This window comes from Pseudorca crassidens, chromosome 15 (assembly GCF_039906515.1).
Source record: "Pseudorca crassidens isolate mPseCra1 chromosome 15, mPseCra1.hap1, whole genome shotgun sequence".
Taxonomy (NCBI): Eukaryota; Metazoa; Chordata; class Mammalia; order Artiodactyla; family Delphinidae; genus Pseudorca; species Pseudorca crassidens.
This window is the reverse complement of record NC_090310.1, coordinates 77,734,435-77,755,691: the sequence shown is the minus strand read 5'-3', so window position 1 is coordinate 77,755,691 and position 21,257 is coordinate 77,734,435. Positions and strand designations below refer to the sequence as shown.

Below are 21,257 nucleotides of genomic sequence, written 5' to 3'. Positions count from 1 at the left end.
GCCAATGCTTATGTTTTACCATTTCTTTTTCTTGTTCCTATGCCAGGCACCTGTGCATCTGACCTCTTCCCAGCCAAAAGTGCCCTTTCTCCTCTCCAGGGATGGGGGTGCTTTAGTGGGGGCAGAGGTGTGTTGTGGGTATTTATAAGCCTTTGTGTTGGATTTGTAGCTGCCACCAGACCCTGTGCTGAGAGCGGGGAGGACGGTGAGGGCAGGGGAGTCCCAGACCCGGGCTTCAAATCCACTGAGTGCCTCCAGTTTGGGCTCTTGAAATGAACTTTCCATGAGCTCGTACACTTAGTCACAGAGACAGGAGGACAGGATTGAAATAATACTATATTAATAGTGAACTTTTTGTGTGCTTATTATTCTAAGCACTTTCCATGAATGAATCCTCAGAGCAAGCTGTGACTTAGCTTTCTAGCACTCACATTTTACAACTATGCAAATCGAAGCACAGAGAGATTAAATTACCTTTTAACACAGATGGAAAACCGGAGTGAGGATTTGAACCCATGCAGTCTGGCTTTGGTACCTGTGCATTTCAGAGTGCCAGTCGTTCTCAAACTCTTACGTGCATCAGAGTCACCTGGAGGGCTTCTGAAAACAAGATTTGCCGGGGCAGACCCCCAGAGTTCTTGATTCAGCAGGTCAGTAAATCTAGGGTGTGGCCTGAGGATTTGCATTTCTAACATTTTTTCCAGGTGATGCAGCCACTGCTGGACAGGACTGTACTTTGAGAACCACTAACCTACATTATACGCCCCCACCCCCCACCCCCGTCCCCCAACCCCAGCCCCGGTCAATGCTGAGACTAGACTAAATGTGCAATATCCCTTCCTGCTTTTTCTGGGCATTCTCCGTGAAAATGTCCCCACTCTCCCTTTCTTAGCTTGCAAATGTATTGCCAGCCCTCCCTCATTCCCCACAGTCACACTGGCTGTTTTTCAAAAACAATCAACCTAATAATGTGTGTCCAATGAATGGATCTTTCTCCTCCCATTTTCCCTTAATGTTCTTGAGGAAAATGTTTCCCACAATCATCTCTTCCTCTTTAGTTTTTGGCAGCCTCTCTCAGATGGCCTACATCATCTAAGACCCTCTTGGGGTTCTGATGAGAGCCTGGAGTGGGGAAGGGGTCCTGCTCAAAGGCTTCGCAAACTTGATTTTTACTGCCAAGGGAGACTCATTCATTCAGGCAACAAAGAGTCCCTGTGGGCCTACTGTGTGCTGGGCCCTCCAGTGCCGGGGATATGGCGTGAGGGAGAAAGACATGGTCTCTAATAGGCAGTGAGGTAGGCGGGTGGCGACAGATGGTTTAAAAAATTATTCAACTAAATAGTGATCCTAAGGAAAATCAATGGGAAATCTGCTCCTGTAATCTTTTGTTATGCCATGATCCAGTCCCACCATGCCCACACTTCTTGCCCACAGAAACTGTGACATAGTGTGTGTTGCTTAAGCTGCTAAGCTTGTGGTCTTTTGTTATACAGCAACAAATAACTAATACAACCTCTTCGTGGGCGATTTGCCTATAATTATCCAATTTACAAGAGCACACATCTTTTGATTTATCTTTTCTATTTTTAGGACTTTCTCCCACAGACTTGCATCATCCAATACTGTGGCTATTTACATTTAAAAATTTAAATTAAAAAAATTAAAAATTCAATTCTTCAGGCTCACTAGTGATATTTTTAGAGCTCAATAGCCCATGTAGCTAGTGGTTATATACTGGACACAGCAGATAGAGGACATTTCCGTCATCACAGAAAGTTCTGTGGACGGTGCTGCTATAGACCAACTCACACTGACATGTAGGAAAGATACGCACACACAAATGTCCAGGACAGCATTGGTCATAATAGCAAAGTGATTAATACAACAGATATAATTACTGGTATGTTAACTCCATGAGGAAAGGGATTTTTGCCCATTTTGTTTACTACTGTATATTCACCTTCTAAAACAGTACCTAGAGCATGGTAGGTAACTCCATAAGTATTCGTTAAATGAATATACAGCTGATAAGGAATGATGTTTGAAATATAGTTTTGATTAAAATAACACCAGGATGCTGAGTAATGCAAATAATATGTGAATATGTTTGTGTATGATGAATAGATGTCTCTGGAAGGTAGGGTAACCAACTATCCCAATTTGCCTGGGGCTGAGGGGTTTCCCAGGATGTGAGGCTTTCAGTGCTAAAGCTGGGAAAGTCCCAGGCAGAGCAGGATGAGTTGATTACCCTGCTGGAAGGATTACAGAGAATCTAGTACAAGTGGCTATTATCAGGAAGTGAAACTGAGGGCCTGGGGCCTATGTTCTGGGCCTGGAGCAAGACTTACTTGTCATTCTCTTCCCTATTGTATTGTCTAAACTTTTCTATCAAGTTCATGCATTACTTTTTTTTTTTTTTTTTTTTTGCGATACGCGGGCCTCTCACTGTTGTGGTCTCTCCCGTTGTGGAGCACAGGCTCTGGAAGTGGAGGCTCAGCGGCCATGGCTCACGGGCCCAGCCGCTCTGCGGATCTTCCTGGACCAGGGTACGAACCCATGTGCCCTGCATCGGCAGGCGGACTCTCAACCACTGCGCCACCAGGGAAGCCCTAAAATTAAACCTTAAAAAAAAAAAAAAAAAAGATTGCCAAACTGGTAAGAGAGCCAGGAGGAATTCCCATCTGCACCACTAGGGGGCGTAGGAGTATCTCACAGGCTCACCTTGCCTGGCTCAACTAGGTGATCATGGCTTCCCTTGTTCTTTACAGTTCCTTAAATGTTTACTGCCCCTACCTCTATGGCTTACTGTACTTAGCATGGAAGTAAAAACCAAAAAGAAAAGAAAAAAAAAAAAAGACTGGGGAAAAAAAGGACATAGTGTCGGATTGCAAGGAGTTTTAACATGAGTGACACTGGCATGTAAATGTCTATTTAGGGACTTCCCTGGTAGCGCGGTGGTTAAGAATCCACCTGCCAATGCAGGGGACACGGGTTTGAGCCTTGGTCTGGGAAGATCCCACATGCTGCGGAGCAACTAAGCCCGCGTGCCACAACTAACTGAAGCCTGTGCCCCTAGAACCCGTGCTCTGCAACAAAAGAAGCCACTGCAATGAGAAGCCCGCGCACCACAACGAAGAGTAGCCCCTGCTCGCCGCAACTAGAGAAAGCCCGTGCACAGCAACGAAGACCCAATGCAGCCAAAAACAAATAAATAAGTAAATTAATAATAAATAAATGTCTATTTAACCAATAACTTCTAGGTGTCAGGTATCCTGATAGGTGTTGGAATTATGGCAGAGAATGATTTGAATATAAACAGGAAAGACACGGGGGATGACCACGTAAAAAGGCTGCTTCCAGAAAATTGCAGTTCATCAGTCACTCCACCAGCTCATTGCTTTTGCACAGCATTTTACAATTTGTATTATATCAAGGGTCAGCAAGATCTGATAAGAACTAAATCTGAAAAATGGATATTATGGTTGCTCCTGGTAATGTCTAATCTACTTTCTGTCCTTTGGTTGGTTTTTTTTTGGCTGCGTTGGGTCTTCGTTGCTGTGCGCTGGCTTTCTCTAGTTGCGGCGAGCAGGGGCTACTCTTCATTGTGGTGCGCAGGCTTATTGCGGTGGCCTCTCTTGTTGCGGAGCATGGGCTATAGGTGCACGGGCTTCAGTAATTGCAGCACATGGGCTCTGTAGTTGCGGCACGCGGACTCTAGAGCATGGGCTCAGTAGCTGTGGTGCATGGGCTTAGTTGCTCTGCGGCATGTGGGATCTTCCCAGACCAGGGATTGAACCCATGTCCCCCGCAATGTCAGGCAGACTCTCAACCACTGTGCCACCAGGGAAGTCCCTGTCTCTTTGAATTTGCCTACAATAGGCATTTCATGTAAGTGCAATCACATAATATTTGTCCTTCTGTGACTGGCTTCTTTTACTCAGCATAATGTTTTCAAGGTTAATCCATGGTGTAGCATGCGTCTAAACTTCATTCCTTTTTATGGCTGAATAATATTCCATTGTTTGGATATACCATATTTTGTATATCCACTCATCTGTTGATGGACACTTGGGTTGTTTTCACCTTTTGGCTATTGTGAATAATACTGCTATGAATATTGGTGTACAATATTCTGCTCAAGTCCATGTTTTCAATTATTTTGGGTATATACCTAGGACTAGAATTGCTAGGTCACATGGTAATTCTTTTTAACTTTTCAAGAACTACCAAACTGTTTTCCACAGCAGCTGCACCATTTTTCATTCCAACCAGCAAGGTACAAGTTTTCCAATTTCTCCACATCCTTGCCAATGCTTGTTATTTTTCTTTTCTTTTTTTTTTAAATTATAGCCATCCTAGTAGGTGTGAAGTTGTATCTTATTGTGTTTTTTTTTTTTTTTTTTTTGCAGTACGCGGGCCTCTCACTGTTGTGGCCTCTCCCGTTGCTGAGCACAGGCTCCGGACGCGCAGGCTCAGCGGCCATGGCTCACGGGCCCAGCTGCTCCGCGGCATGTGGGATCCTCCCGGACCAGGGCACGAACCCGTGTCCCCTGCATCGGCAGGCAGACTCTTAACCACTGCGCCACCAGGGAAGCCCCTCATTGTGGTTTTGATTTGCATTCCCTAATGGCTAATGACGTTGAGTGTCTTTTCATGTGCTTATTCACCATTTGTCTGTATTCTTTGGAGAAATATCTATCCCAAATATCTATTCCAGTCTTTTGGCCATTTTTAAATTGGGTTGTCTTTTTTTTTGTCCACACCCTGCATCATGTGGGATCTTAGTTCCCCAACCAGGGATCAAACCTGTGCCCCCTGCAGTGGAAGCTCGGAGTCTTAAACACTGGACCACCAGGGAAGTCCCTAAATTGAGTTGTCTTTTTGTTGTTGAATTGTAGGAGTTTTTTATATATTTTGGATATTATAAATTCTACTCTTCTGAGCAGCATAAATGCAAGGTGCCCAGGATTGAGCAGAATGACATCAAGCACAACCACGTTGCCCAAACATCTGAGGCCCTGTACACCCCAGCCTAGCAAGCCCCATGAGTCTGAGTCAAAAATAATCCTAGCTAGCTTGTGTTGAACTATCACTCCGCACTGGCACCTGTATTAGCTCATTCAATCCTTGGGGGTAGTTAGTTCTATTAACCCCATTTTGCTGATAAGGAAACTGAGGCCCAGCGAGGTAACTAGCTTGTCCAAAGTCACATATAGTTGGAAAGTGGCAGAACTGGGATCTGAACTCAGGCCTTTTGGCTTCTTTTCACAAGTCCCATCATGCTTTTGGCACTTCCTTACTTTCCGGCTCAGTAAGATGTACCAGCCCCACATTGTAATTTCCCTGTCCCAGCTCTGACAATCAGTTGTTTCTCCAAGGCTTGGCTCATTTTAGTGGAGAATGGTATTTAGAAAGCAAGATATGGGTGGTCAGTGCTTATTGCTACAGCGGTGTCATTTCTTTCTTTCTTTCTTTTTTTTTTTGCCATATCGCATGGCTTGTGGGATCTTAGCTCCCCAACCAGGGATGGAACCTGTGCCCCTGCAGTGGGACCAGGGAATCCTAATCACTGGACTGCCAGGGAATTCCCCCCCCCTTTTTTTTTCTAACAGCGGTGTCATTTCTCATAGGCTCACTCAGTAGACAGAACTAGGAAGTGTATCTACATATAGTGTTTATAATTGCAAAATTTCACTTAAAAATCTGGACTTTTAGCTCCTCTTCAGAAACCTGAATATCTGATCATGATCAGCTGGGAAATTGGCAACAATCAGCTGGAGGATGGTAGGGGTTCAATAATTTTCGTTTTCTCACTGAAGTATTTATTGAATGCCTACTGTGAGCCAGGTACTATGTTGTATTACATTACTACTAATTTCTGGTACTATATAGTATGAGATGATAGTACTCTAGTACTAGTTATGCCTACCTTATATGCTTGTAGGCAGTTGAGTTTCAATTTCCAGTCCTTACTTTTTATTGCTTTCTTCCCTCCAGCTGGAAGGAAAGCTGGACATGCTTACATGTCCAAGTCACTCAAAGCCCAGTGCAAATGCCACCTCCTCCTTGAGGCTGTCCCCAATTTGCCATCTCAGATGTCACTTCTCCATTCTCTAAGGTCTCTATCCCTCTCATAACATTCGCCACCTTCTATCCTGAATCACTGGTTTTTAGTTCATCCTACTCCTAATTTATTAATATTCTCTCATTTTAAAAATAGTTATTTATTTTATTTATTTGGCTGTGCCAGGTCTTAGTTGTGGCAGGTGGGCTCCTTAGTTGTGGCATGAAAACTCTTAGTTGTGGCATGCATGTGGGATCTAGTTCCCTGACCAGGGATTGAACCCAGGCCCCCTGCATTGGGAGTGTGGAGTCTTAACCACTGTGCCAGCAGGGAAGTCCCTTAATATTCTCTTTCTGATAAGGAGGCTGTATGCTCCTTGAGGGCAAGGGCTGTATCTGTCTTGCTTGTGTCTGTCTCTGCCCCTTAAATCGAACATCAATCCTGGCACGTTGTAGGCATTCAATGAAAATTTCAGTTGGAAACAAATGCTCTCTAATGGGTGTACTACTAGTAGTAGTGTAGTATGGCAGGTAGTAGTAATATAATTGTGAGCAAAACAGGTATACTAGTTTTGTCTTCACAGAGCTAACTGACTTCTAGGGGACAAAGATATTAATAAAAATCATATAATATGTATTTGTAGAATGATATAAAAAACATGATCTGTATTTGCATTATTGTCCACAGTTGGCTTCATACATATGCATACGTACATACGCACCCTTAGAAAATATATCGTATCAGTTGATGTTTTGTTTTCCATTTCAGGGTATGTCTCTCTTTTTTCCTTCCAAAATATGTCTTGCAGAGTTATGTAGGTTTACATTATCCTTTTTAAGTTATACATAGTAGTCATTAGTATGGCTACACCATTCCCTTGATGGACATTCAGAATGTTTCTGGGTTTTGTTTTTGCATTACAAACAATGATGCAACAGGTCTCCTTGTGCACTTACGCTTTTTCTCTGGTAGATTACAAGAAATCAAATTGATGGGTCATAGGCTTGCTTTTATTTATATATTTATTTATTTTTTTTGCGGTACGCGGGCCTCTCACTGTTGTGGCCTCTCCTGTTGCGGGGCACAGGCTCCGGATGCGCAGGCTCAGTGGCCAGGGCTCACGGGCGCAGCCGCTCCGCAGCATGTGGGATCTTCCCGGACCGGGGCACGAGCCCGTGTCCCCTGTATCGGCAGGCGGACTCTCAACCACTGCACCACCAGGGAAGCCCCATTGCTTTTTTTTTCATTTTTTGCTCTACACGTCTGTGTCATTAGAATTCATGCATTACTTTTGTGATTAAAAAAAAAAACCACTAAAAAATAGAAAGAAGTAGGTAGATGGTTCATGTTGTTGGCTTTTAGAAAGTAGAGGTGCCTAATCATTGTTACATGACTGTTACATAATCTGCTAATCATTATGTAATAAAATCTGAAAAGGATGCTCCCGTGATTCCATGTCACCAAGCAGAGAACTCTCAGACATCCAGCCCTGTCTAAAAGATGAGAAACATGGCTCCCTTCAGAGACTTTGGTATTTTTCTGATACGAAATGTCACCGAGAATCAATGGCCAGGGTTTCCTACCGGTAAAGCCTTCTTAAAAATCTGTTCTCTTTTTTGCTGTCACAGAACCACAGAGATGGAAGGGACTTATTAGCAGCCTCATGCAGTCTTATAACAGTTTCCAAAGGACAGTTTTGAGTTGTTGCAAAGGCAGAGGGTTTGGGTAGGACAGTTTTTCTCAGCTGGAATTCCTGTAAACACCATCACCTTACAGGTGATTAAGAGAGAAGCTTAAACATGAGCTGATAACAGCTGAAGTATACGAAGACCTTAAGTGATGCTCAGACAGCAACAGCTAAATACAGTAATTGCTGCTGTTTGAATAGCTGGTTGCTGGTTCTCCAAATGCTCTCCCCTGTATTATGTCATTGACTCCTGAGACAAGACCCACTGACTTTAGCTGGGGACCCCAAGGCTGAGAGAGAATCCTGCAATCAAGCAACATCTGTTGGGCACCTTCTGATCATGTGCAGAGCTCACAGGAAACACAGATAAATAAGAACCTCCAGGTCTTGTGGGGGGTGTCAGGTTTAAGTGTATATATATATATATATATATATATATGTATGTATATATACTTATTTATAGTAAGAGCTGAGATAAAATATTGAAAGACAGTGTTATGGGGTGGGAAACCAGAGGAAGGTGGGTCTTTGCCTGGAGAAATCAGAGAAAGCTTCAGAAAGGATGTGAGGACTGAGCTGGGGCTGGAAGCCAAGAAAACAAGGAAGGAAAGAGGCGAAAGGAAGAACATTCAAACCCAGGAAACAGCATATAGAGGCATAGAGGCCAGAGGGGAGGAAGAGTATGGTAGGTACAGACAGCCAAGACCATGTTGGAGAAAGAGAACTTGGCACGGAGTGGGCTCTGAGTCTGGGGTAAGTTAGAGAGATAGAATGAGTGGTTCAATGGTAAATATGTTCAACAAAGTCTTGAGTAAGTGCTAGGCACTTTGCAAGCACTAGGGATTCAGTGAGTGGTGAACCACAAAAGCAGAGTTCACGGTCAATGTGGTGGGTGGGAGGCAAATCTATGAAGTGAAGTGACAAGCCACCAGAATCTATGCCAGTGTAGTTTACACTGCAGGTGTCTGGTGAGGTCACAAAGCAAGGAGGCAATATTTGGTTTGGTCTTCCCCAACCCTGGTTTTCATTCAAGGAAGTTGAGGGCTGAGAGAAGTCATTTCCTTTAACTTAACCAGATTTTATTACTTTATTACTTTATTTGTTTATTTCTGGCCCCACGGCAGGCTTGCGGGATCTTAGTTCCCCCACCAGGGATTGAACCCTTGCCGACGGCAGTGAAAGCGCCAAGTCCTAACCACTAGGCCGCCAGGGAATTCCCAACTTAACCAGATTTTAAAAACAAAGTGTATTTAGATTATTACTATATGCCAACTACTGTAATAAGCTGTTTCCATACTCACTTCATTCTCACATGAATCTCAGGAGGTGGTATATTATTCTTGCATCTTACAGGTGAAAAAGCTGAGGCTCAGAGAAGTTAAGTAACTAGCCTAAGGTCATGCAGCTGGTAAAATGCAAAGGCAAAGCTGGAACCCTCACTAAACACAGCCTGTAACATCAACAGTCCTCTCAAGTCTGGATTCAGGCTCACGTGATACTGGGCACCTCACTTGCTCTTTTTAAGCCTCTGGTATTTCCACCTGTAAAATGGGGGTGAGGGATCCAATTGTCAGCTTCTGGTCAGGCGCGGTCGGGAGCTCAGCTCGCAGATCATCTCGACAAGGGGAGGAGGAGGCCGCGGATCGCTCAGTCTGAGATCGCAGCTCCGAGCTACCATCTCCAGACTACAGACCAGTTCCCATGACAACCCGGCCAGCCGCCATCCTGTGACCGAGGGCGTGCGTCACTTCCGGCACGTTTATTTCCGGGTCCCAGCCCCAGCAGAGGCAGTGGGCCTTTAGACCTCAAAGCGGGACTCCGCGGCCTCTCTGCTCACTCTTCTGCCTCCCGCTTCTTCCTCCACCGCCAGCGAGCAACGGCCTCACCCCAGCCCAGGGCGTAGCCGCGGCCGGGCCTCCCTTTGGACCCGCCTCCGAGATACGTCACTTCCTGGTTGAGTGTTTCCGGGTCGCCGTGGCCCCGGGCTACTGGTCTCTGTCCCCTGCAGCCGGCCGGAGCTGCGAGAGCCCAGCCGGGCCTGGCTCCGGCGGCGGCCGCGGCTCCTTCCTGCTCCCCTCGGCCGGGGCGTCCTCGGCGGCAGTGCCGGGGTGAGTGCGGGGCGGCCGTGGGCGGAAAAGGCCTCTGGGGCTTTCCCCGGCGGAGGGGGCCCCCCGGTTAGGCGGGGCTCTGCGGCCCGGGAGCGGGGTCCCTTCGCGGCCTGCGGGGGCGACGGGCGGGCCCGTCTTTTCGGCGCTCCGGGGGCCCATTTAATTCTCAGGATCCCCACTCCCCCAGGGTGGCTAAGGGCAGCTCAGGAGGAACACCCCCTCTACAGCGACTAACAAGGCAGGAGGACACCCCGATTCCACCGTGAGGCAGTTACCGCGCAGTGGTCCCCAGCTCACGCTCTGGCGACATTCTGGGGTTTGTACTCACTGTGTGACCTTGGGCAAGTCACTTCGTCTCTGAGCCTTAGTTGCCTGATCAGTTAAATGGGGAGTGAACCTGCCTACTAGGGCCGTGGTGGGGATGAAGTGAGATGCATGCGAAGCACAGTCTCTGGCATACAGCAGGCGTCCAATAAATGACAGCTGCTGTTAATTAATTCACAGACCCGTGGGGAGAGCCCGAGTTTGGGACTAGGGTGTTTTTCACAACTGATGTCGCACTCAGAGGTTGTTGGAATTATCAGGCTGGGAATAGCAGTCGCCAGCTTCTGTTCCCTGCAGGGAGGGGAACCTCCTTGCTTCAGAGCCCCTCTGCGAGTCGCAGCTGCCACTGGGGAAGCCCAATTTCAGCATCGCTGAGATTATTTTCAAAGGTTTGGAAATCCTCTCTCTGAATCTCTCTGGAACTGGGTTGGGGTGTGGGGACCCTCTGGCGCTTCACAGCCAGTGGAAGGTTGCCTAGGATGTGTCTCACGGGCCTTGGGCTGGGGATGAATGCAGAGGATTGGGGTGCGGAGGTGGAGGGGGTTGTTCTGCGCTCCCCTTGCTGCTGTTTGGAGGCCAGGGAAACTCTGAGCCTCTTGAAGCTAGACCAGGGATACATAAACCTGTGGACTGGGGCGATGCCGGGCCCAAAATAGCTTCTGTCTGTGCAGGGAGGGGGCGCCTTCAAATGCTGCTTGGAGAATGTTTCTGCTTGAATGGGCCAGCTGAGGTAAAGCCAAGCTCATGCTTTGCTATCCAGAATCATTTCAATTCCGTTTAGTGAGGTTTTAAACAGATATAGCTTTCCTTTGAGATGTTTAAAAAATAATAATTAAAATCCACCACCTCCCTGATTGCAACATCTCTCTCTTCATTGCTTTGCTTTTCAAAGGGGACCCGGATTATGGGTGCAGGAAGTGCTGACCAGGCCTGTTGGCTCTGGGCACCCGTCTGATTCTGTTAGGGACGTTCACGGTGCCATTTTTTTTTTTTCTTTCCGCCACACTGGCACGTCTTGGCGTTCCAATCCTTGGGTTGCTTGGAGAAATTAATGGCTTCTGTCACCAGGCTGTCTTGGTCTCCTGTAACCACGCTGTTTTTGCAGAGAGCGTGTTTTTTGTTGTTTTTGCAGAGTGCTAGGAATAAATTGCTGGCTCTATGCTCAGAAGAGACACCAGCTACAATGCAGCCTGTATTCTCAGGAATGAATTCAGGAGGGATGATGTCAGCTGCTCTACCACTGGCCCGGCTCTGGTCGCCTCTCCTCTTGGCCCTTGAGCTTACGTCATAAATAGATTTGTGGCTCTTCCAACCCCATTCTGTGTGAGAAGATGTGAATTTTGCTACTACAGGAATTTTTAGAGCTCAACTCTGCTGGCCCTGCCATAGGGCGTTCTGACTTAGTTGAGCCCTTTCAAGAAGAGCTGTCCAGCAGCAGGACAGCTTTGCCTGAAAGCAGCACAGCTCAGAGCTTGAGTCAGGGTTTTGGCCTCAGACCTAGGTTCAGATCTCAGAGCCACTTCTTCCTAGCCTTGTGACTTAGGGCAAGCGACTTGGCCCCTCTGAGCCTCGGTTTTTTCTTTTTAACCCTGGGGTTGTCGTGTGGATTTCATTGATTTTCACGGAGCGCTTAGCAAAGGGCCCTTATGTACTAATCCCTTGGTGAATGGTACTAATGGTAACAATAAATGAGTGAGATAAATGAGAAAAAGCACAGGCTGCAGGGCCGGTCAACCCAAGTTCAGATTCCAGCTCTGACCCATTCAAGCTGTGTTGGGCAGGTTGTTTAATGGCTGAGCCTTGGTCTGTTTCCTCGTAGAATTGTGAGGATTAAACTGGGTGATGCAGTTAAAGTGGAAAGCCCAATGTTTAGCATATAGTAGGACTTCAATAATTGTTAGTTTCCTTCTCTCCTTGCCTTAATTATCTTTTAGCATTCATTTTCTTTCACCTGTTTCCTCACCTACCTAGGTTGGTTCAAGATTTTTCTTAGATGAGTTTCCTATCCTTGACTTTGGGACTTTGAATACCAACTGGGCTATTTGGATCCCTTTTCCTTGTTTATCTGCCAGCCTTAAACAAGGGTGTGGACTGTGGTGTGATTACAGAGCAGCAGACGCTGAGCTTGAGGGCGGCTGACTTTGTTTTAAAAAAAAAAATCAGTCTCTATTGGCTGAAGGCTGACTTCCTTGGAGAAAAATCACAGCAGTGTTTAGGAGACTTGATGTCCCTCTGTTTAAATTGTTCTCAGGTGTACTAAAAAAAAGTCCCTGGGGCCAGAGGCTGGATGAAAGCTTCTTTTGGATAAATAAAAAATGGTATATGTATATGGGTTTTTTTTTAGCAAGGACAGTGATGTCTTCTCTCAGGTTGTAATACAATTTTATTTTTTAAGAGAACATACATACTTTGATACTGGGCAGTAAGCCCTTTCAAGTAGAATTCAGGGCAGAGCTTTATCTTCTCAGCTTCTGTTCCCTACTGTCCCCTACCCACCCCACATTCCCCCCACTGCACCCAGCCTAGGGCCCGGCATAGGGTAGGTGCTGCATACTTGTTGAGCTCAGGAATCATGGGGTGGTGGGAGGTACACAGGTTTCATGTCATAAGGCCAGTGGAATCTGGGATCCACCTTTTCCTAACACTGAGCTATAGACAGCACGTCATGTCATGGAGCCTCGGTTTCTTCTCGCTCTTGCTGGTCTCCCAGAATTCTGGGGAGAGCTAAATGAGAAAGTAAAGCATCATTTCGCCTGTTTTATCAAACACCTACTGTGTGCCAGGAGCTGTGTGAGGCATCATGGTGAGCAAAACAGACACTGTCCTTGCATTTGTGGAGCTTACTGGGTATTGGTGGGAGACAAAGAGAGGAAGCTAGTAAATGAATAAAGTTGGTAATTTCAAATGGTGATTACCCCAGGGTAACGCAATAACGAGGGACAGGGCATGTGGGATTTACTGAGCTGCGGTTGTCAGGGAGAGCCTCGGAGGGATGACATTTGAGCTGAGACCTGAATGATGAGAGTGAGCCAGCGACGGGAGGAATCAAAGGAAGAACATGCAGAAGGAACAACATGTGCAGAGGCCTGAGGTAGGGACTTCCCTGGTGGTGCAGTGGTTGAGTATCCACCTGCCAATGCAGGGGACATGGGTTCGAGCCCTGGTCTGGGAAGACCCCGCATGCCGCGGAGCAACTAAGCCCGTGCGCCACAACTACTGAGCCTGCGCTCTAGGGCCCGCGAGCCGCAACTACTGAAGCCTGCGTGCCTAGAGCCCGAGCTCTGCAACAAGAGAAGCCACCGCGATGAGAAACCCGCGCAATGCAACGAAGAGTAGCCCCCGCTCGCTGCAACTAGGGGAAGCTCGCGCGCAGCAACGAAGACCCAACAACGAAGACCCAATGCAGCCAAAAATAAATAAATGAATTAAAAACAAAACAAAACAAAAAGGTTACCTGGCCTTTTAAAAAAAAAAAGGTCTTGAGGTAGAAATGGGCTTGATGTGTTTGAGGAGCAGACAGAAGGGTCCTTGTGGGTGGACCTTAAGAGGGAAGGGAAAGACTGCTCTGAGGACCACAGAGACGTTGGTCAGGAGGTAGAATTTGATCCCAAATGGATTTGTTTGCCTTGTGTGCTCCTCAGGCCTATTTGTTCTATTTGTTCCTGAAGCCTTGGGCTTCCTTGGCAGGGCAGTGGGTGGGAGAAGGTGACCTCTCTGTGTCCCTAATTCTCCTGCATGTCTTACCCCTCACCCAACAGTTAAGACCCCTGGGTGTCTCCCCAAAACTGTGGAGAAGCCAGAGGAGTGGCTCATTGAGACATGGGTGATTTTATTGACTTCCTGAGAGTTGCCAGGCTTGTAGGCCCTTAGAACTTCTGAGCTGAACTCAGATCTGCTAAAGGACTCCACAGGTCCGTCCCATCCCACCGCGGCTTCTTTTTGGTCCCTCAACATTTCCCACAGCCAGCAGGACCCCACCCTTCACTCAGGCAGCAGGTGTTTATGAAGCATGTAACCTGCTCTGGCACTGTGACCCCTACTGAGTCATTTGGTCGCAATCCCTGCACCCATGAGCTTGTGGTCAGGAAAGGTAGGACGGGCAAGTGTGAAAATGCATGTCCACCCCCCAGTCGGAGATATTTGCATCACTCTGATCTTACAAGCATCCTTGAGGATGCTTGGAGGGTCTAGCATCTTCAGACACCAGAAATGTCTGCTTGTGTGTATCAAGGGCTTACTTTGAGCTGGCATTCTGAAGAGCTTTCTATACTGATTGCATATAATCCTTCCACCAACTCTGGACTATAAGTGCTATTATTAACCCCCTTTTTCAGATGAGAAAACTGAGGCCCAGGTTGAGTAGTTTGCCCAAGTAACCTAGAAAAGCAGATCCAGGGTTCACACCCAGGCAGTCCAGCTTTGCAATCTGTTTGTAACCCCGATGCTGTGTTGCCTCCCCTGGCCTGGCAGGTCCCTCCATGAATCCAGATTTGCTCCCAGCATCGTAACACCAAGAATTCTGATGGATCTGTACATGTTCTACTAACAAGTGGCCAAGGAGACAGCAAGAGTGTATAAATCCTGTGTGTCCCAGCTCTGAATGTCCTTTCCTCTCCCAACAGCAGACTGTAAAAGTCGGATATGGAATTCCCTGGCGGTCCATGGTTAGGATTCCACGCTTGCACTGCAGGGGGCATGGGTTCGATCCCTGGTCTGGGAATTAAGATCCCACATGTGGCATGGCCCAAAAAAACAAACAAAAAAATCAAAGATGGATAAAGGCACTCTCCAGGGCTCAGCAGCCAAAGTGGTCTTTTTTTTTTTTTTTTTTCTCTCGCAGTACGCGGGCCTCTCACTGCTGTGGCCTCTCCCGTTGCGGAGCACAGGCTCCGGACGCGCAGGCTCAGTGGCCACGCTCACGGGCCCAGCCGCTCCACGGCATGTGGGATCTTCCCGGACCGGGGCACGAACCCGTGTCCCCTGCATCGGCAGGCAGACTCTCAACCACTGCACCACCAGGGAAGCCCCAAAGTGGTCTTTTTAAAAAAAATTGCAGATACGATCATGTCCCTCTTCCCCTTGCTTTGAACTGTTCAGGGGCTTCACTTGGCTCTTTGAATAACATGTACAACTCTTTGAGACCTTGGGGATCAGGATCCTGCTTCTGCCGGCAGCTTCATCTCCTGTGACTCCCCTCCTCTCCCTGCTTCAGCCACACTAGCCTTCTTTGTGTTCACATGCCAGGCTCCTTCCCGCCTCAGGAAAGCGGGGTGTGGTGGTTAAGGGGACGGACTTGGGAGCCAGCCTGCCTGGGCTCTGATCTCAGCTCTGCTTCTTAATAGTCCTGTAACTTTGGGCAAGTTTCTTGATGTCTTCATGTCTCAGTTTTCACATTTGTAAAATGGGGATAACAACAGTGCCTATCTCCTCGAGTTGTTTAAGAAGATGGAATGAGTTAGTCCATGTAGGCACCTGGCAGGTAGTAAGTGCTGATAGTGTTAGCTCAGGGCCTTCCTCCCTGCCGACGCCTCATCCTTTGGGTCTAACCATCACTTTCTCAGGGGCTTTTTAACCATCCCCCATCCCCATGAAACCAGGTTAGGTGCCCCAATCATATTTTTCATTTGTGAGCTCAGCAAAGTCAAGGACCTTATCTGTCGTGTTTCCACTGCAACATGGTGTACCTATTCACTAAATGTGTTGAGGGCCAGGGGCTGGTGGTGCCCAGTGTAGCTCAGGACAGCTGTTTTTTGTTTGGCCTCAGCTGCTACAAGCTGGGACGTGGACCATTTCAAGGAATGATGTGCTGCTTATTCTTCCTCTTGCAGAGCACTCTGCTGGTCCAGGCAGGCGACATGTCAATGCTTCTAGCAATGTCCCTGCCTCTAACTCAGAAGCCATGGAGGAAATAAGGTAGCCCCCGTCCCTGGATCGGATCGGATGGGGAAGCCCAGTTCAATGGATGCAAAATATAAGGATGACTTATTTCGGAAGTACGTGCAGTTCCATGAAGGCAGAGTGGACACCACCCCCAGCAAGCAGCGGCCTGGCAGTGATGAGTCCCTGCGGGTGGCAGCCTCGACCCTGCTCAGCCTGCACAAGGTGGATCCCTTTTATCGATTCCGGCTGATCCAGTTCTATGAGGTGGTGGAGAGCTCTCTGCGCTCACTGAGCTCCTCCAGTCTGCGGGCTCTGCACTGTGCCTTCAGTGTGCTTGAAACGGTGGGTGTCAACCTTTTCCTCTACCCGTGGAAGAAGGAATTCAGAAGCATCAAGGTAAGGTCTAGGGACGGGCTCTCCACACTGGTCTCCCTTCTCCCTTCTTGCCCCTTCCAGTCCATCTTGAGAGGGTTTGTGCCCATCTAATCACATCCTTCCTCTGCTCACGGGTCCCCCCAGGTTCTCCACTGCCTTTGAGATAACAACCAGAACTGCCCCTATGGCTCCCCACCTGGCCCCTCTGCCTGGTGTCATCTCTTAACTGGCTCCCCACCCCTGGCAGCTCACATCTGAAACTGAGGTTGGAAAGGTGGGCAGTACCCGGTTGTGCAGGGCCTTGGAGCCCAGGGCAGAGGGCTGGAATTTATTCTAAGGGGGCTGGGAAGCAGGCAGTGCCGGGATCAGGTTTACATTGGAAAAGAATCCTCCTGGTTGCTGTACGGGAGAGAGATTGTAGAGGGGCAAGAGTCAGCCGGGGAGACGGTTAGGAGGCTGCTGCAGGTGTCCGCGCAAGCGGAGGAAAGCAGAGAGCGGGGAGGAGGATGAACTCGAGACAGAATTCTGAATCATTCCAAAGGCAGTGATGGCTCAGGAGAGTTTCCACCAAGTCAGGCTAAGCCTAACGTATGCTTCAAACCTTTGTAGAAATGCCAGAAAGGAATATTCTCATTGCTCATGGGTGTTGTGCCTGCTCTTCCTCAAGGAGCAGAGCCGCTGCACCCCACGTAGAAAGCTAGTGGCTTTGTTCCCTACGCTGGAAAAAGGAGCGCTGCGTCATTTCCCTCAGACCCGTGCGCCGAGCTGTTGGGAAGCATTAGCCTCTGCCTTCCGCAGTGAGACACTGCCGTGGAGATCACTCCCCCTTCCTCTCCCTGTGTGTTCCGGTTCAGACTTGATGGGATACGCTCTGATGCAGGCTCCGTTCGTTGTGTGCCTCAGAGAGAAACACCCACCTCTCTTTTTCTACCCCCCTTCCTTCCCCTAGACCTACACGGGCCCCTTTGTTTATTACGTCAAGTCCACATTACTGGAAGAGGACATCCGAGCCATCCTGAATTACATGGGCTACGTGCCCGAGTTGGGGACTGCGTACAAGCTCAAAGAGCTGGTAGAGACCCTCCAAGTGAAGATGGTCTCCTTTGAACTCTTTCTGGCCAAGGTGGAGTGTGAACAGATGCTGGAAATCCACTCCCAAGTCAAGGACAAAGGCTACTCTGAGCTGGACGTGGTGAGCGAGCGCAAGAGCAGCGCGGAGGACGTGCGAGGCTGCTCAGATGCCCTGCGGCGGCGGGCCGAGGGCCGGGAGCACCTGACAACCTCCATGGCCCGCGTGGTGCTCCAGAAGTCGGCCAGCGAGCGGGCAGCCAAGGACTACTACAAGCCCCGTGTGACCAAGCCCTCAAGGTCGGTGGACACCTATGACAATTACTGGGAGAGCCGGAAGCCGCCCCTGAAGACCTCGTTGAGCCTGCGGAAGGAGCCTGTGGCAGCAGACTTGGGGGACGACCTCAAGGACGAGATCATCCGCCCGTCCCCCTCGCTCCTGACCATGTCCAGCTCCCCCCACGGCAGCCCGGATGACCTGCCATCCCCCTCCCCCAACAATGGCCTTGGCTTGCTGCGTGGCACGTACTTCTCTGCTCAGGAGGATGTGGATCTGTACACAGACTCGGAACCCAGGGCCACGTACCGGAGGCAGGATGCCCTGCGGCCAGATGTCTGGCTGGTCAGAAACGACGCCCACCCCATCTACCACAAGCGCTCGCCCCCCGCCAAAGAGTCCGCCCTCTCCAAGTGCCAAAACTGCGGTCTGTCCTGCAGCTCCTCCCTCTGCCAGCGCTGCGACAGCCTGCTCGCCTGCTCCCCGGCCTCCAAGCCCGGCGGCTTCCCCAGCAAGGCCTCCGCCCACGACAGCCTGGCCCACGGGTCATCTCTGCGGGAGAAGTATGCAGGCCAGACACAGGGCCTCGACCGGCCGCCGCACCTCCACTCGAAATCCAAGCCCTCCTCTGCAGCCGCCACCCGCTGTGGCTTCTGTGACCGCCCCGGGGCCGCCAACACCTGCACCCAATGTTCGAAAGCCTCCTGCGACGCCTGCCTCAGCACCTACCATTACGACCCCTGCTGCAAAAAGAGTGAGCTGCACAAGTTCATGCCCAACAACCAGCTGAACTACAAGTCCGCCCAGTTCTCCCATCTCGTGTACAGATAGACTCGACCTTGCACCTCCCTGCTACAAGGGCTACACCACTGACCTTTCTGGTTTCATGGGGAAGAAACGTTAACACGTTGATCCCAGAAGCAGAGGCCTGCACTTGACCACGTGGTTGTGGGGGGGGGATCGTGTGGCCTGCTGCCCCACGTGGGAGTTCCCGTATCGACTCAGATATGTCAGCTGATGGCTGCTTCGCCACCTGGCAAGAGAGACGGGTGGCACTTGCATTCAGATTCATTTTTGCTATCACTCCCTGTTCCATTCTTTTGTTTTTGTCTCTCAAAGAGGATTTCTATCTCTGGGACTCTTGCCATGCCGACTGCTCCCACGGCAAAGCCAACTTGGACTGGGAAGGGCCCTCCAGGTCCCCTCCGAACGCCCACCTGGAGTGGTGAGCTAGAGGCCTGTTGGCTTGTGAAATGAGCCCTCCTGCCACACCGGGCCTCATCCACTGGCTCATCCCTCCACCACCCTTTCCCAAACACGAGGATCCCCGGCGGCAGCCCCCCACCCAACTTCACTGCCTCTCCACGTATCGAGGGTGACCCCAGTCCAGGATTCGCTTAATGTCATCCTGTTGCCTCCACAGCTCAGTTCAGCCTTGGGGTTTGTGAAGTTGGATCTAGCTCTCTGAAGGGTGGACCTTCCACACTGGGACTGACTTTTCCCCCCTTTCTGTTGTTTGCACATGCCTCTCTTACTCTACTGTAAATAGATATTTTTGAGATTTATTTTTAAATAAATATTCAACTTGCTGTGTGTTTCAAAGTGGTTAAAACATTAACGATGTAGCTATTTATAAAAATGCCCCGGGTTCTTTAGTCTTCCAAGGGAGGGGCTCGTGCCCTTCCATCTTGTATCCTCCACTCGCCACAGCCCGAGGGTAGAGTGGAGATTGTAGGGGCAGAGGAGGAACAGAGACGATGTCCCCTGAGTTGGTGGAGAGCCACTGTCTTCCCTACAATAAATTTCTAACACCTACCTCCAGTGTGCACTTAGGGGGTTAGTCTGGGCCGAGAGGTCTGTGCGCCTGCAGACTGTGACAACCTAGTGACCATTCAGGAACCTCACCCTGTGGATCTCCGGCCTGGTCTTTGCCGCTTGCTGAGTGTGAACCTTGCACTCCAAACTTCTTGAGTCTCAATTCAGAAGGAAAATCGTTTGGGATTCCCACCACCCCTCTATCTCAGTCCTCTTCTCTTCACCTGTTTCCAGGATTCCTCTGCAACATTTGTGACCTTTTTGCACTAAAAGTGGGCAGGAGCCGGCGTGCGCCCATCAGACAGATGTGTCCTGAGGTTCTTAGCCGAGCCTCAGCGCTCCTAAACCCGAAGGCCTCTTAAACTCCTAATGTGAATTGCTGACCCCGGATTTCCTTTTGGGGTGCAGAGCAGGAGTGGGGCAAGAATTTGAAAATAAAACTGCTTCCTTGTGAACTAACAGTATATTTTAGCCATAGTGTTTGTGATGTACAGAACGTTGTAGGAATTTACATGCAGTGCGTTTTCTGATAGAAGGAGGTATTCAGCTCTCGAGCAGATTTAAATCTGGCTGAATCCTGAGGCCACTGTGAATTTGCTGATGTTCTTCCAACTTAGTTGCGTGATTTTAAGGTTTTCAAAATCTTCTATGGCTCTTTTTCTATATATCTAGTAGATCACGTGTAGATATTCAATGTGTATATAAAGCTGAATTTCAACCAACTTTATTACTAAGACCCACCCATTCTGGGGCATTCATCTCTGATGTTCTTCCTTTTCACGTTTCAGAAGTGTCCGTGCCTGTCCCAGTCCTGAGTTTTCTAGTTTTCCATTTCCAGACTGCTCTAGCACTACACTAACTCTTTTAACCAACCGTGATGCCACGTAACTTACACAGCAGACGAAAGTAGGAATAACTAACTTGTCCTGGAAGAGAAAGGCCAGTGTGTGTATCATCACGGAAATACTGTGTTCGTGGACTGGAATAGGAAATGCTGTGACCATGCTCCTCCTCGTTGTGTATCTTATTGTATGAGGTTGCTGTGACTGAGATAAATACACGCTAACTTAAAAAAGCAGATGTTTTGCATTTGATTTCTACCAAGAGTTGAAATGTTGAGAGATGATTTAAAAAAATAAATAAAGTGTCTTCCATTGTTAAATGAAGTGTTTGGGGTTTTATGTCCCTCCTCCCTGCTGCTTTGAAGTTTGGGTTGCTTGGGGTTTTTTGTTTTTAAATTTAACTTCAAGAAAATTTATTTATTTATTTATTTATTTATGGCTGTGTTGGGTCTTCGTTGCTGTGCGTGGGCTTTCTTTAGTTGCGGTGAGTGAGGGCTACTCTTTGTCGCAGTGCGTAGGCTTCTTGTTGCGGTGGCTTTTTTTGTTGCAGAGCGTGGGCTCTAGAGCACAGGCTCAGTAGTTGTGGCACACGGGCCTAGCTGCTCTGTGGCATGTGGGATCTTCCTGGACCAAGGCTTGAACCCGTGTCCCCTGCATTCTTAACCAGGCAGGTGGATTCTTAACCACTGCGCCACCAGGGAAGTCCGGGTGCTTGGGTTTTTCGGTGTTTTTTTGTTTGTTTTTGTTTTTTTTGCTCAAGCCATGTTTTAGTTCTTTAGTGACAGGACTCACATTTTTTCCTCCATTAAACTGACGA

General features: G+C 48.6%; 1 protein-coding gene across 3 annotated transcripts; it reads left to right on the top strand.

Moving 5' to 3' along the window:
- The first annotated feature begins 9,696 nt into the window (after positions 1–9,696).
- On the top strand, positions 9,697–20,760 carry SPATA2 (spermatogenesis associated 2). Of its 3 annotated transcripts, XM_067708431.1 has the most exons (4): positions 9,697–9,859; positions 10,047–10,175; positions 16,012–16,459; positions 17,388–20,760. In XM_067708431.1, the coding sequence occupies exons 3-4, from the start codon at positions 16,124–16,126 to the stop codon at positions 18,612–18,614; spliced, it is 1,563 nt and encodes a 520-aa protein (XP_067564532.1). In that variant the 5' UTR covers positions 9,697–9,859; positions 10,047–10,175; positions 16,012–16,123; the 3' UTR covers positions 18,615–20,760. The 3 variants fall into 3 exon arrangements, with proteins under 3 accessions (XP_067564532.1, XP_067564531.1, XP_067564533.1); XM_067708430.1 differs by lacking the exon at positions 10,047–10,175 and having other exon boundaries at positions 9,700–9,859; XM_067708432.1 differs by lacking the exons at positions 9,697–9,859; positions 10,047–10,175 and adding an exon at positions 10,221–10,572.
- Positions 20,761–21,257: the final 497 nt, after the last annotated feature.

What these genes read in the sequence shown, in the direction of transcription:
- SPATA2 (XM_067708431.1), top strand. Translation starts at nt 16,124, where the DNA reads ATGGGGAAGCCCAGTTCAATGGATGCAAAATATAAGGATGACTTATTT. An exon ending in AGGAATTCAGAAGCATCAAG is followed by an intron (nt 16,460 to 17,387) that starts GTAAGGTCTAGG and finishes TCCTTCCCCTAG; the next exon opens with ACCTACACGGGCCCCTTTGT.